This window comes from Phyllostomus hastatus, unplaced genomic scaffold, assembly GCF_019186645.2.
Source record: "Phyllostomus hastatus isolate PE091 unplaced genomic scaffold, TTU_PhHast_1.1 phas_scaffold_93, whole genome shotgun sequence".
Taxonomy (NCBI): Eukaryota; Metazoa; Chordata; class Mammalia; order Chiroptera; family Phyllostomidae; genus Phyllostomus; species Phyllostomus hastatus.
In genome coordinates this window covers 26,065,508-26,080,496 of record NW_025334042.1, presented here as the reverse complement: position 1 = coordinate 26,080,496, position 14,989 = coordinate 26,065,508, and the positions used below count along the sequence as shown (strand labels likewise).

Below are 14,989 nucleotides of genomic sequence, written 5' to 3'. Positions count from 1 at the left end.
GTTAATAAATTAATAATGAAAGAATGAACTCTGTGTTTCAGATACTCAGAACTGTAAACCTACTCTTGCCATACCCTGTATTACTTGAACAGAGTTTCACTTCTTCTTTTTTTATTTCAATTTCTTCTGCTTATTTTTTCTGCCTGATGCCAGGTTAGAAGCTCTAGTACAATGTGGAATAAGTTGCAAAAGCAGACATTTTTGTCTTTTTTTTCCTGATATTGGGGGGATAGCTATCAGTTTCTATCATTAAGTAAGCTGTTACTACTGATTTTTCATGGATGGTTTTTATCATATTGAGGAAGTTTCCTTCTATTCTTGGTTAGTATGTGCTTTTATCATGAAAGGATGTTGAGTTTCAGGGTTGGCTTTGCCAAATGGCTTTTCTCTGTCTCTGGCGATGATCATGTGATATTTTTGTTGGGGTCCATTTTTCTATTAACAAGATATATCATATTGACTGATTTCCACATGATAAACTAATTTAACATTCCTGGTATAACTTCCAGTTGAGCATTGTGTAGGATCCTCTTTGATATGTTGCTGAATTGCTGAATTTTGGTTGCCAGTGTTTTGTTGAGGGGTTTTGTATCTATAGTCATAAGAAATCTTGTTCTGTAATTTTCTTTTCTTGTGATGTCTTTGTCTGGTTCGGCATCAGGTTAAGCTGGCCTCATAGAATGATGTGGGAAGTGTTTGTTTCTCTTCTATTGTTGGAGTAGAGTGTGAAGGATTGATACTAAGTCTTATTTAAATATTGTGTAGAATTTGCTAGCCAATGTCTGGACATGGGGTTTTCTTTGTGAAGAGTTTTTAAATTATTAATTCCATCTTTTTACTTGTTGTAGGTATTTTTAGATTTTTCCATGTATTCTTGATTTAGTTCTAACAGTTTTTGTCTTTCCAGGAAAAAGGCCATTTCACCTAGGTTTTCTAATTTGTTAGCATACAATTGTTTGTAGTATTCCCTTATAATCTTTTTTTAAAAATTTCTGCAAGGTCAATAGTGATATCTCCTCTTTTATTACTACTTTTAGTAATTTAAATCTTTTTTTTGTCAATCTAGCTAAAGATTTTATTAATTTTGTCAATCCTTTCAAAGAATAAATATTGTGTTTTATTGATTTGATTGTTCTTTTATTCTGTTTATTATTGTGCTAAGTTTTAACATTTCTGTGGAGCAAATGGCATCTGTTGCTCCATACCAGGAGTAGCAGTCTGAACACTCTGTCCACTGCCTCCTACTATCAGAGTCCCCAAGGAAAACACAGCGCGTGCAGCTAATCACTAGATGGAACAATGTTTTACTCACCTAAAGAAGAGACAGAACAAAATCAGCTTTAGTACTGGCCATCAGTCTCCTACCCATTTCCCTATTGCCAGTGGGTTTCTCTCAGTAGTCAATGCAGAACAAACGGCCTGCATGCACCCCTCTTGTACCTCAGAATGAGGGACTCTGTCACTTCCTTTCAGGGGACAGGTATAGCAGTGGGACTGGCCAAGTGCCACATGCTGCACATGCTTCAGCAGAACAAAGGAACACACATCAAATCTGAAGCAGGGAAGGACATTCCTGTATGGGATAATTAGTATAGCACAGGCTATGAAGAGTCTTTATCTCCTAGTGAGCAAGTGTTCTGGGCTCAGCGCCTATTTTTATGCCACTGTGTGTGTATGGGAAGGGGGTTCTGTGGAGGTCAAAAGGCTCCATGCACATGAGTGCCTTTCTCAACGATTTTCCTTATTCTGTGCTTTGTTTTTAGCTTGCTCTTCTTTCCCCCAATTTCTTCTTTTTTAATATAGGTATTTGCAGTTCTAACTTTACCTCTAAAAATTGTATCCTGTAAATTTTGATCTGTTGTGTTTTTGTTTCATTCATTTTTAAATCCTTTCTAATTCTCTTGCAATTTATTTTTGACCCATAGGCTACTCTGTGTTGTTTAATTTTCACATGTTTATGATTTTCCCAAATTTCTGCAACTGCCTTCCATGTTTAGCCTATTGATTTAGTCTAACATTTGCAAACCCACTAATGGTTTTTAAACTGTATCTTATATTTTGACATTTAATTCACTGAAAAATCAATAAGAGTGGTCATGCAATCAAAGTGATGATATTAAACCTGTTTTCAAGTGAAAGGCCATGCAGCCAATGTCAAGGTCAGATAGGGTCTCTGCTTTCACACTCAAACGGTTGCCCAAAGTCATGGATCATGTAAGAAGAGAATGAAGACCGGTCTACCAATGTTATCTTCACTGCACTTTCCTGCTTGCTTTTCATACACGCTATCTCCTTGCCCTGAGCCTCTTGGGGTCATTGGGGGTCATCTTCAAAGGTTGTCCGTTACAAGGTTTATGGCACCTGGGGCAAGCAAATGTTGGTTTTTGAAGCTATCTAAATATCTCTCTCAAATCTTCTGTTCTTAAACCAGCTTTCTTCCCAGCATACCTGTTTTTGTACATATCGGTCAATACTTTCCCTCTTTCATTCATTATTACAATAGTCCACTTTCTACTCTTTTTCAATCTGACTTCTTATTTCCCTCTAGGACTGAAGCCATCCTACAAACTAATTGTTTTGATGGATAGGGCTGTTCTTAAAAAACAATCAATAGAATTGTTTTTCTATAGCATCAAATCAAACTTTTCTTGGAGATTTTTAAGGCCATCAACACTGTGACCTTACCTATAAATATCCAATCTTATTTTGCTCCCTCTCCAATCTATATCCCCTGTCTTTTGCCATCTCTAGGTAGGCTTATTCATTGCCTCACAATCAATGTGACGATTCCTACCAATTTTATGCCTCTGTCTAAGGTGATCCTTTGTCTTGAATTTTTTCTCTTCCCCCAGGACACCAAGTGATTCTAGTGCCTCCTTACAACTTCCCTTTATTCCTGATTATACTTTGATACATGACAGTCTTCTCTTCCTAGTTAGATAATAACTAATTTCCCTAATTGCCTTTTAAAGTACTTAAGAGTAAATATACTGGTGTCATAATTCTATGCTGATATACAGTTGTCCCTCAAATATATGTGCTAAGTACTTTCTCTTAATGAAGAAATGATCAAGTCAAAGTCAAAATCTGTTACTGAGAAATACATTTTTACAAAACAGAATGACTTGAAGTGGCTATTCTTCACTCATAAAACATACCAGAAAATGGAAACATTAAATACCTTTGCCTGATATACTTGGATAAATTCTAATGAACTGCCATTTATGTGGCTAATCACAGCCAAATTGTTTTAAATTGAATTACTCAATTCCCTCAGTTTTCTCTTCCTCTTTACTAAAGATCCTGGGAGCAGAACACAAATTAGTCCCATATCTGAGTTTACAGAGAAAATATCTGGAACTACATTTACATCCAATTTTGCGATTTTCCGAGGGGCCTTGTGTTGAAGAGAAAAGTATCTTTGGCAGTGATCAATCTTCAGTCTTTATCCCATACAATTTCTATGTAGCATTTGGAATTCGGGGCCACCAATTTATTCTTGAAATTATCTTCCTCTGGTTTCTATAACATTGTTTTCTTCTGAATCTCTTGTACAGTTCTGGTCTTCATCTTTCCCTGGATACACCATAAAGAGAGGTGATCTGCAAGTTCTGCCCTTGATTTTCCCTATCCTTTTTTAATATTTATTTTTTACCTGAAAAGTCTTATTTCTCTCCATGACTATAACAATTACTCTCTCCAGCTGTCTGTTGTTCATTCCTGTACATATGTCCTGCAGGCCCTTTAAACTCAGCAGCGTGTCCAAAAGGGAATTTGTAACATGTCATCCCTGCTTTATTTCATATCTCTCACTTCAGTTAATAGCTTCACAATCCTTTTAGTCATACAATCTAGAAATTTTGGAAACATTCTCTATCCTTCCTCCCTGGTTCACTACCCACCCACTAACACTTGCACGTTTTCCTTTAAATTTGTCTTTTGCCTGTTATATCCTTTCCGTTTTAGAAATGCAGCCATCTTTTAGGTCTAATTTTATTAAACCTCCCAGCTACCCTTCATACCTGAATAGAAATAAATCAGATATTCTTGGAAATGTCTGTAGCTTTATGGCTTTTACTTGTGATTATGTTGTAGGTACTGGCATTCCTCAACTGGCAACAAGTCCCTTAAGGGCAGAGCTCATTCCTATGTCCTCTCCGCTGAGCTGTGTGCCTTTGGCATGATAGACACAAAAAAATGTCTCTTGAATTTTCTGCGCCTTACACACATTACAATACTTCCTCATTCAAAAAGCAATACTATTTCCCAGTCTTGTATATTACTTGAAATAGAATTTTTTCAAGGAGCTTTCTAAGTTCTTGATGAATTACACATTTTTAGACAGCTTCAAAATTCTCCCCTGGGTGGAACACACAAGGCTGATGATCTGCCTTTTAAATGCCAAGAAGCAATTATTAATTAAATCAAATTTATTAGATGGCCCTCTGATCACTTATGCCCTTCTGTTATTTTTAAGTGAGATATTGCCTTTTCCCCAATTTGTCCTAAGTTATTCTTAAATAAATCAAAGGTTTTTCATGAGTGCCCAAGAGGAGCTAAATATATATCTGCAGTAATAAAGCTTTAGATGCTTTAAAAAATCTTTTCCTTTAGAATTCAAGAATGAAATGTCTCTTGTGAATCTAAGTTTTGATCTTCCATTGTGACATGACATTACTTCCCTTAAGTATTTTTGTACAACTTTAAAGAATTTTTTTTGTTCCTCTTATCTATTTCATGGACTTCTTTCATAAAGAAAAAGTATTTTATGTTCATAATATCTGCTTTCCTAGACATCGTTATGTGCCCAAAGTCATTGAAATGATTCTTTTTTTCCAGGGGTACTTACGGAGAGTCCTGAAAGTATTCTTCCTGAAGAACAGTCTCCTGATGATATATCTTGTCCAAGAGATATGAGATGATATTCAAAATATGCTGTGGGCCTTGGTTTTGACTTATGTAAACATTTTGGCTTCAAGAAAGTCACAAAATTTTACTTGAACATTTATTTTTAAGCTATTATGCAAATGCATTCCATCTTTAAAAAGTCAAATAAAGCATACTATTGTATTGCTGACTCTTACTTGATGAGATCCTTGTTTTTCTTTTTTCTGTACTTCTTTTAAAAGCAAATTTGACAACAGGAAAAAGTCATGAAGCTTGGTATGTTTAGTTTAAAATTTCTACTTTGCATTTTTAAAAGTTAAAAGTATGTTTGGAGTATCATAGCTATCCCTTAATTTTCCTTAAACAATAATGGTTATAGTTCTTGCCTATACTAATAGGCAAGAACTTGCTGATACTAATAGTAGTTAGTGGGCATTTATCTATAGCTCAGTCTTTATGACCTCATTCATTACTGCACTTGTGATAATATTTCCTACTCAGGATAACAACGAGTAGAGTATCTCTCATATGTTTTATTCTCTTGAATGTGTGAATTTTTAGTGTATACAATGTAATTTTCATTGAGAAGAAAAATTGGGCTGGTGAGTTTGCTAAGAGACCCACAGGATGAATATGCCCGTTAGGACCATCGGCTCTAATTTTACATAGACCTCGTTCTTTGGAAGCTCTGTACACACTTGAAGAGGTACTATCAATTGCAGTCAAATCTGAGCTTGGTGAAGGGCAAGGAATGAGTATTACCTACCCCAAGTTAAATAGATTCACTTATTCATTCATCTATTTTTTATGTACCAATGATGTGCTGATATATTAAGTAGTATTTTTTAAACATTATACTCCACACCTGAAACTGTAAAACACAAAGAAAAAAAACCCTTTCTCCTGACCAAGAATAACTATATCAATAAGCTGCTTTTAAATACACCTGGGTAAACTAACCTTACTCGGGCATAGGTAGAATTCAAGCAACTAAAACATATACAGTCATTTCACGTGCCACCTCTATTATCAAGATTGCTGATGCCCAGGATCCTGAACAAGGTTGCAATGGTTGAGCACTGAAGAACTCCAAAGGACATTGTTTCCATAGCTGAAGATGTCCCGACACTGTTCACATAAATTACAAACTTTATGGTCAAATGCCCTGACCCCACGTGTCTTTTTCAGCCACCTCTTCCATGCCATTTCAGGAACCAGAGTCACCAGTTGTTTCTTCATTTCAATTGTTCAGGATTTTTTTGAGCTCCTGCTGTGTTTAGGGCACTTCTCTACATGGAGTAATCAATATAAAGATAAATAACACATAAATGTATTACTTAATGAACAACATTATAGTGTAATAATTTCCTTTACAGACTTCAGATCCCAGTGGAGCCACAAACAAGATGAGTTAATAACTGCATCTCCTTTCTCAGGGATCCTGTCTCAACAATGGTGTCCACGTTGGCCAAGAACTGGCAGGCGCATGTACTTACAAGCCATATGGAGAATCTGTGCTCTTTCACTAGGGCACTTAGCAAACATTACCTTTGTGTTCTGTTAGTGCTTCCTGATCTCAAGAGTAGGAGACCAGAAGGACACTAAAGCATTACTTACCAACTTTCTGAGGAGTGACCTTGACTCCGTCAGCTAAGCTGTGCTGCTGAATAAACTCACATATTTCAGGATTAACTGGCTTGAGGACTCGAGTGTTGATTGTTTTTCTCACAGAATTGCAATGGCAACACTGATAATTAAAACAAGCAAAATGAAAAGGGTTGGCCTTCTCTCCTGGCCATCTGTGACTTCTGTGTGCTGGCACTTACAGTTCAGAGGGGAACTGGATGTTTGAACTGGCTCTTGGTTTCACAATGAAAAGGGAGGAAAGTATTTTTCTTCTTATTCTTGTTTATTATATTTTCCTTTCTAAATATCATGGACAGAAATTACAGTACTAAATCATTTTAAATTCCATTGCTATGCCACATTTCATTTCCTGTGTTTAGCACTTGAAATAAGAGAATATATCACAAGTTAATTGTAAATTTAAACTTGCTGTCTTGATCCATGTATTTTTTTATTGTGGTGGTAAATTTAAACATTCCTTTTTTGATAGGATTTGCAGATTTTGATTTTGCTATGAGAAATTATGACACATGATCTGACTTGTTTTGATTGTTACATTTTAACACAAGTATCTTTTAAAGAAATGAAAAGTGATTTTTATTCCCTTTTGGATATTACAATAATTGTGCATCATGATCAGAAAGGAATATGAGATTTGTGGCTGGAATAGAAAATTATAAATAATTTAGAACATGAAAAATAGCCAATATATTAAAACACATGCAAACATACTATGTTGAATCACATGAAATTGCTATTCTTAGTAGGGTAAAATATGGTCAAATTTTGGCAATGTTGTTTGACTGAACTTATAACATTAGTTAGGAGAGTCTACACATTCCTACTACTTGGTTTAATTAAAATGAAATTGTGTGATAGTTAAGCCCTGTGAGTTGGCTCTTAGAACCTAGGGCTGATTCTTCCCTCTCTTGGTCTTCCCTCGCCTGCTTTCAGGCAATTTGACTATGCAATAAAGTCCATCTTAAGTTGGTTACAAATGGAAGAAGCAAAACAATAGTAATTAATTTAGTTACTTATAATGAAGTTTAGCATTTTTAAAAAATTCAGAAGTTAAGATGGAATGATCCAGACTATAAATTACACTACATTTTGGAGGGTTATCTACATTTACTTACAGGTATGATTACCATATAAAATAGATATTTGAACAGGTTCTGAAATGTGTGAGTTTCCAGGTGAGATCAAGATGATATTAAATTTTTTAGAATACCTGCACATTGTTAGTTTAAGAAAGACAGTGGGTTACTATGATAGGATGAGCCCTTCTCAGAATCAGTAGATCTAAGATCTCACGGAAGTTCTGTCTCAGGCATTCTCTGTGACATGAGCAAGTCCCCTAACCTGTCTGGGAGTATTTCACTTGTTCAATTTACCAACAACTCGTAGTCACATATAAATTCACACATGTTCAGCAGCAGCTCTATGGTTCCCAGGAGCCCACCCCAGAGGTTGGATGCCATTGGATTAGAAAGGCACTGTTAACCCTTCTTGGTCTTGCATTCTAATTCTGTTAATCTGAGAGGAATTAGCCACAACTGAGGAAAAGCAAACAAATTGGAATTTTGAAAACATGAAAGTGAGACTAACCACTCAAGCATAATGGTAATTATGTATGAGTTGTTTCTACTTGGTGGCCAGAAACTAGACAGTGAAATTGATGAGCCAGGATGTCCTGCTGGTGCTGGCTGCAGCCTGAAGGGGATTAATCCAGATAATTGCTTATTCGGATGCTTCTTAAAAAGAGAAGTTGAAACTTGCCAAGAAGCATGGTCCAGAGTAAACATCTTTTCAGCCATATTGCTTAAATAAAACCCAAGGATGTTTTATTGATGGCCAGCCTCCATTTCCATTTCCACTGCCATGAAAATACTCCTTTTAGCGGTTCCTTGGCCGTGGTCGTCAGTCTCTGTCAGTTTTGCTTTTCAATGTTAAATATTCTGGATAATTCTCCAAAGAAAATAAATGAAATCTTAGCTACAGACATTGGAACAGGAGGGTAATAACAGTTGCCTTCTGTGAGAGGTCATGTGAACTGTGGTTATGACACAGACTGCTATGAGTTAGCCTGGGTTTGAGTCATCTTATTTCACTTATATTTTAAATAACTTACAAAGTCTGTAAGCCTCATCAGGTTATTTGAATTTTCTGGGACTCAGTTTCAGCAGTTGGAAATTGAGGGTGGAGATAACAGGATTGTGGTAAGGATTATACGAATTAATTGGTGGAGAGTGCTCACACCAACACCAAGCACGTGGTGAGTGGTGTGTTGCTGTGATGGCTGTTCCCTGTTATCGCTGTTTCCTTCGTAGCAGTTCCACATAAAAGTGACTGTTTTTGTATAACCTGACTGGGTCATAGCTGTTTTAAACTGGTGTTTTGACTGGATTATCATAGCATAATAAAATCTATCAATTCTATAAGAAGTGGCTCAGAAAATCAAACCACATGCAATACATTTGTTTCTTTTTTTTTAATACAACTTACTGATTTTATTTTTTTAAATATATTTTTTCTTCTTTCTAAGATTTTATGTATTTATTTTTAGAGAGGGAAGGGAGGGGGGGAGAGAGAGAGAAACATCAATGTGTGGTTGCTGGGGCCCGTGGCCTACAACCCAGGCATTTGCCCTGACTGGGAATTGAACCTGCGATGCTTTGGTTCGCAGCCCGAGCTCAATCCACTGAGCTACGCCAGCCAGGGCTCACATTTGTTTCTTTAGCCAAGTCTAGCCAAGGTGCTGAATATAATTTTGGAGGTCTAATGCCCAAATCAATGTATGTTAGTCCCCCGATTTCTTTTCTTTTTTTCATTCTCTTGAGTCTTTATTTTTAGGGCTCTTTCTCAGAGCTGCATGTATTCATATTTAATAATTGCCATTTTTATTTTTTGTAGCATTAAATATTAAATATCAGGCAGAATACCTCCTTTAATTTCCCTTTGGAGTAATAAAATATTATCAGTAATTTTTTCTTGAAATCTATAGCAATACTCTTTGTTAAAACAGAAGTACTTCATAAAGCCAGGGAGACATTTATGAAAAGCTCTAGAATGAGTACCATATATTGGATTAAATGAAACATATCAAGTAAAGCAAACATCTAAGAGGTGAATTAATACAGATTTGGTCTTAGAAATATTTTAAACAACAGGCATTATAAAAAACTCCAATTACCAAAAAATTTTATGATTAACTTTTTAAAAGATTTTATTTATTTATTTTTAGAGAGGGGAAGAGGGGGAGAAAGAGAAGGAAGGAAATATCAATGTCCAGTTGCCTCTCACACACCCCCTTTGGGGGACCTGGCCTGCAACACAGGCATGTTCCCTGACTGGGAATTGAACCAGTGACCCTTTTGTTCACAGGCCAGCACTCAATCCACTGAGCCACACCAGCCAGGGCTTATGATTAATTTTAATGATTTCATTCACAATGAAAGTATTTACATGAATGAGAACAATTCTTTTATAAATCTTATAATAGATGAGGTTTCTGATGCTTAGCAGATACTCCAAACTCACAGACTTTACGTCTAAAAATGTTCCTCAGAATATTTAACTTTGCAGTCTCAATTTACATATTTAAACCAATGAAGTAATATTAAAGTACAAATTCCTATATGATCAACTATCCTCAAAAAAAGAGCTTCCAGGTATTTCTCAGGGAAAGTGCAGGGGATGATACTAAAATTATTAACTCGTAGACCACAGACTCTGAGCAGGAGAAAGGAACCTGCCCATGGAGCAGGAGGGAGGTGCTGGAGTGCTCTTGCTTTCCCTGAGCTTCGTATTGCACTGCTGGTAACAGGGAGGTGAGTAGTTTTATGAAGGAGGCTGGGGAGGCAAAGAAGGATGAGCTTGAGGGAACTGGGGCCCTAGCCATGTACCAACCTCTTCAGCCACACAGTACCTCCTGAGGAACTGTGTAGATTCATAGCATCCTATGGGACATTATTTGAAAAGTGATGAGGAAATACCCTTACTGCCCAAAGGAGCATTGAAGAATAGTCAATGTTTATCTTTCCTTTGTAGAGTTTGTTATGTTCCTTGTTGACAACAGAAATTGTGGTAATTTCATTCAGATTTGCTTAAAGTTTCTCAAACTCAAAATAATAAAACCACAAACAAATTGACTTAATCTAGAGGAAAATTTGTTTAAAATCACATTATTCTTAGGTTTAACAATATAATATTTGCCATTTCTTTCTGTTGAATTGTAAAAATATTTATAATTTTTTAATCCATTTGAATTTCTGAGAATAAGTAAAGATATTTTTAATGGTAGTAGAAACAATCTGTTATTTATATTTTGGTCATAAAATTATTCTGTTTTTAACTTTAATAAGAGAAATGATTTTTTATTAGAAACATTTCCAAAATTAAATATCTTTTCTATTCATGGAGGAAATCTATTTAAATTATTTCCATTATATCAAAATATAACTTGTTCCAAGTAAAATATTATGAAAAGAAAACCCAAAATTTTGGTTTAGAAATTTGTATTTTATTCAATTCAAAAGAGGAATCTAGAATAACTCATATTATTCTTTTTGGAATATCAATTATTATATAGAATAAGAGAGTAAAAACAATTTGTTAATTCCAAAAATGGGTATGTATTCATCTTAGGTATTATTTTACCTTTATATTTTCCTTCCATTGCCTTTTCTTTTTTCTTCATTTTCTTTCTTTAATTTTTTTCTTTAGATTAAAACTTTAAACAAAATACTCGACAATTTTGTTTAGAGTTCAAAACAATACCCAGATACCACTACAGCTCTGAAAGCAGAGACTTAATGCACTGTGAACAGTTGTCTGGCAAAATAAATCTGTACTGCTCATATTTCAGATTTATTTTGAATAATATTAAAGATAAAGTATTTTTATTTTTATAAAAAGCATAATTGATAATTGTTATAATTTTAACAAGTATTCATCGAATTTTTCTGCATATAATTATGCACACTTTTATGGGGGCTCCACAGATCTATAAGAGAAAATCTCAGGCCTCTAGTATCTGATGACAGAAAATGGGCAATCACATGGTGTGACCCAGACAGATCACGAGGCCACAAACCATCTGTGTCCTGAGTCCTCTGAGGAGAAGAGGCTACTGTAGGCATGTAGAGGTGGTTTCTCTATGGAGCTTCTCAGGCTATGAGGATGACGATGTGACATCTCACTATTCCTCTCTTTTGTTGGACAAAAATAGAACCTAAGGACCTCTTTACCTGTTTACCATCACACGTGTTCACCACCTTCAGTAAATGATGTGCGTGCAGTGAGAACTACACACCAGTGTTCTCTCTGTGACACGTGCTCTAACCAAGGTCATTTGTAATATTTTTGTTGTTAATTATTTTTTCTGTAATCCTTGCCTTAAAGTCCTTAAAGGGAAAAATCTTGGAGGAGATGCAATTATACTTTTTTCTAATTACTTTCTGAAAGAAAGCACTTCATTTACTTCCATTTTTTATCTTCCTTTTGATGACTATGCCTTACAGTAGGCATTTGGCAAGGGGTAGACACTGAGTATAGCCCAGAAAGTGTGCCCTGCCTGCTGTCTGCATTAGTGTGTCCTATGTTCTTTAATGAGTGTCTTGTTTCTTACAGGACGGTTCTGTTCACTCTGACTTCTGTGGTTGTCCTCGTCATTACAACTGACTGGATCAGCTGGGACAAGCTGAATCGGGGTTTTTTGCCCAGTGATGAGGTTTCCAGAGCTTTCCTGGCTTCTTTCATTTTGGTCTTTGACCTCCTCATTGTAATGCAGGTAGGTGTCTTTGTGTTTCCCTCTTCACACCAAAGCCGCTCTGTGCTTTGTTCCGAGTATAACATACACTCTACAGCCAAAGGCTCTGTAAAGATAGAGGAGTGCGTGGTTCCCAGCTGCTATTAATGGGGCCTCCTCTGATCATATTTTCAGCAGTTTTACCTAGATAAGCCAACTGGGCTTTTATGAGAGGGGCACCAAAAATTCCTTGAATGAACATTGCCAGGTGCGCCCCTAGAAACCCTGCAGCATGGCGGTGTTTCCTGCCAAGGCTTCAGGGAAAACAAAACAAAAGAAAACAAACCACAAAAGACCCCCTGTCATTTAGTGAATGGAAAGCTGCAGAGATGAGGATGCTATAGAGCCAGCAAAATGGGGATAAGCAATTGCCAAAGCAACTCAGGGTTTACGGCAGTTGAAATGGAATAATGTGAAAATGCTCTTCCTGGCTATGGAAATGACCACTTTCAGTATTCACCAGAGATCCTTCCATTTCATGTAAACAGTATTTCTGCTCTGCTTAGCAACAGATTGTTTGTACAATAGCATCATGCTAACCAGTGCTACTCATGTAATCTTCCAGTGTGAATGCTTTGGGGTCTTAGGAGTATTTTTTGAATGAGACAGAAAGAGACATTAACTATTTCTTGGCATTTTATCTTGTTCATTATATGTCCATCCATTTGCTAGGCATTTTCTTATTGCTTTCATAAGGTAATTTTGGATTGTTCTCTCCCGAAGCATTGTGAGTTATTAGAACAAAGGCTGCCATTGCTGAAGGGAAAGTCTACTCCATTGTGTTCCGGATTTATGTGAGATTTCACAGGATAGCAGATGGGTTTTCTCATTTCTAGAGGTAACAAGAGGCCTTTATAAGAAAGATTCTGTCATGTCTTAAAAGAGGTAAAAGAGAAAAGCTGTCTTTTTATATAATATAACCTAAACATTAGGTTCAGCGTGGTTCCTAGAGTATATAGCTGTTTTAATAGATGATAATTTAAAATACATTATTGCTTTAAAAAATTAGAAGAAACATTATTGGAAGACATAAAATTGAATACTTTGTCTCACCTAAAAATTGGTGTATTTGTTCTTCTAAGTCCAGTGGGATAGCTTCACAGAGTGGAGCAAGCCCTGGGTTTTGAATAAGAAAGCATTGGTGGTTCCATCTGTCTTGCTGTAAAACCACTTCTGATGTTTATAAAACTGAATTTGTAGCACTTATGCAGCGATATGTCATGTACTATTTATCCACAGACTTTCATCTTTTTCCATTTAATACTTTTAACTAATATACTTCCTTATGTGAAATATCTGTTTCGTCCAAGTGACCCACTGGTATCTCTTTGAATCCATCTAAGAGTCAAGGGTATTAGTAGACAAGCAGACCACTGTCCTTTGAATGTGTTTAAACTTACATATTTGACAGCATAAATTTCCTAATTTCCTACTACCATCCACCACCTCTAACTTTACGTAGTTTTAACAATTCTATCCGAAAGTCTACTGAAAGCAGGGACTGGAAGTGGGAAAATGTAACATTACAATTTACAGATATTATGGACTCACTCAAAACTTACCTAATAGAGAGAGATGGAAGAAAGGAAGTATAATCAGGATTTGTACAGGCAGAGATAGCAGGGTTGAGAAGGGAAAGACGTTCTGGATGAAGGAAGTGGCCTGAAAACATTTACTGACTTGTGAAGTGCTGAAGGGTTCAGAGAGTGGCCAGAGCACCAGCTGACTGAAGATAGAAAGTTTGTGCTGAGGAATAGTCATTGTGTACAATAACCCTGCAAGTAACAATAACCCTGCCAACCAAGTTAATCAAGGGGAGTATTTTCCTGTGTTCATAAGCATGCCCTGCAGAATCTGGGAGGGCACATTGGTTCTGGGGGGGACACATGGGAGCAAAGTCTGAATTGTGACAGGGAACCCAGACCTACCTTTTCCTCTCCAGCTCATCTTTTTTCTCCACTTCTGCTTTCTTTTTCTCTCTTACTCTAAAGTGGTTTTTCAGCTTCCCAGCTCACAGATGGCATAACCAACACAGGGAGACCACTCCCTAGGTGCCAGGCCAAATTCCAGATTGCTGGGACAGGATTGGAATGTGCCCAACTGTGAACCGTCTGGGGGTGAGGAAGCCCCAAAGGAAAGAGGAGAGAGTTTGGGTCTCAATGGCCAAATTAGTAGGTGTGTAATATAAAATGTCAAAACTGGGCCCCCCAAAGTAAGTCTGTTAGCTCTTTTTCTCTCCCCCAAGACTGAGCCAGCTAGCCAAGCCTGTTGATTCACCCTTTGCTCCGTCTCTTGTAGCCTAATCCTTCCGTCTCATCTCTCTGTCACCATGGCAGTCCTTTCTCTCCTCTGTATGATCACAAAATATTCTCCTGTGGAACCTTCTTTCTCCAGATGTCCCTGCCCCCATATACCCTATGCAGTTCACCCTCATAACCTTCCAATCTGAAACCCCATGTTGTGCACGTCACTTCTCAGCCAGCAGTGGCTCCTCATTGTCTAAGAGTAAAGTCCAGACTACGGGAGCACTCTCTGAGTGCCCTTCAAGGTCAGGCCCTGGCTGGGTTTTCTCCCACATCTCCTGTGCTCAAGCTCTCCCCAGACCAAAGGGCTTGTAGCTTGGCCCTTGACCACAGCATGCTTACTCCAGGATGCCTGTGAGCCTCT

The 14,989-nt window shown here is 36.9% G+C and overlaps 1 protein-coding gene across 2 annotated transcripts in view; it reads left to right on the top strand.

The window, feature by feature from the left end:
* The window catches only part of TMEM117 (transmembrane protein 117), a 398,947-nt gene that overhangs the window by 314,184 nt on the left and 69,774 nt on the right, over nucleotides 1-14,989 (top strand). For both annotated transcript variants that reach the window (XM_045829770.1, XM_045829771.1), the window contains one exon: nucleotides 12,145-12,304. In XM_045829770.1, coding sequence (XP_045685726.1) covers nucleotides 12,145-12,304 — 160 coding nt within the window. The remainder of the gene's footprint in view (nucleotides 1-12,144; nucleotides 12,305-14,989) is intronic.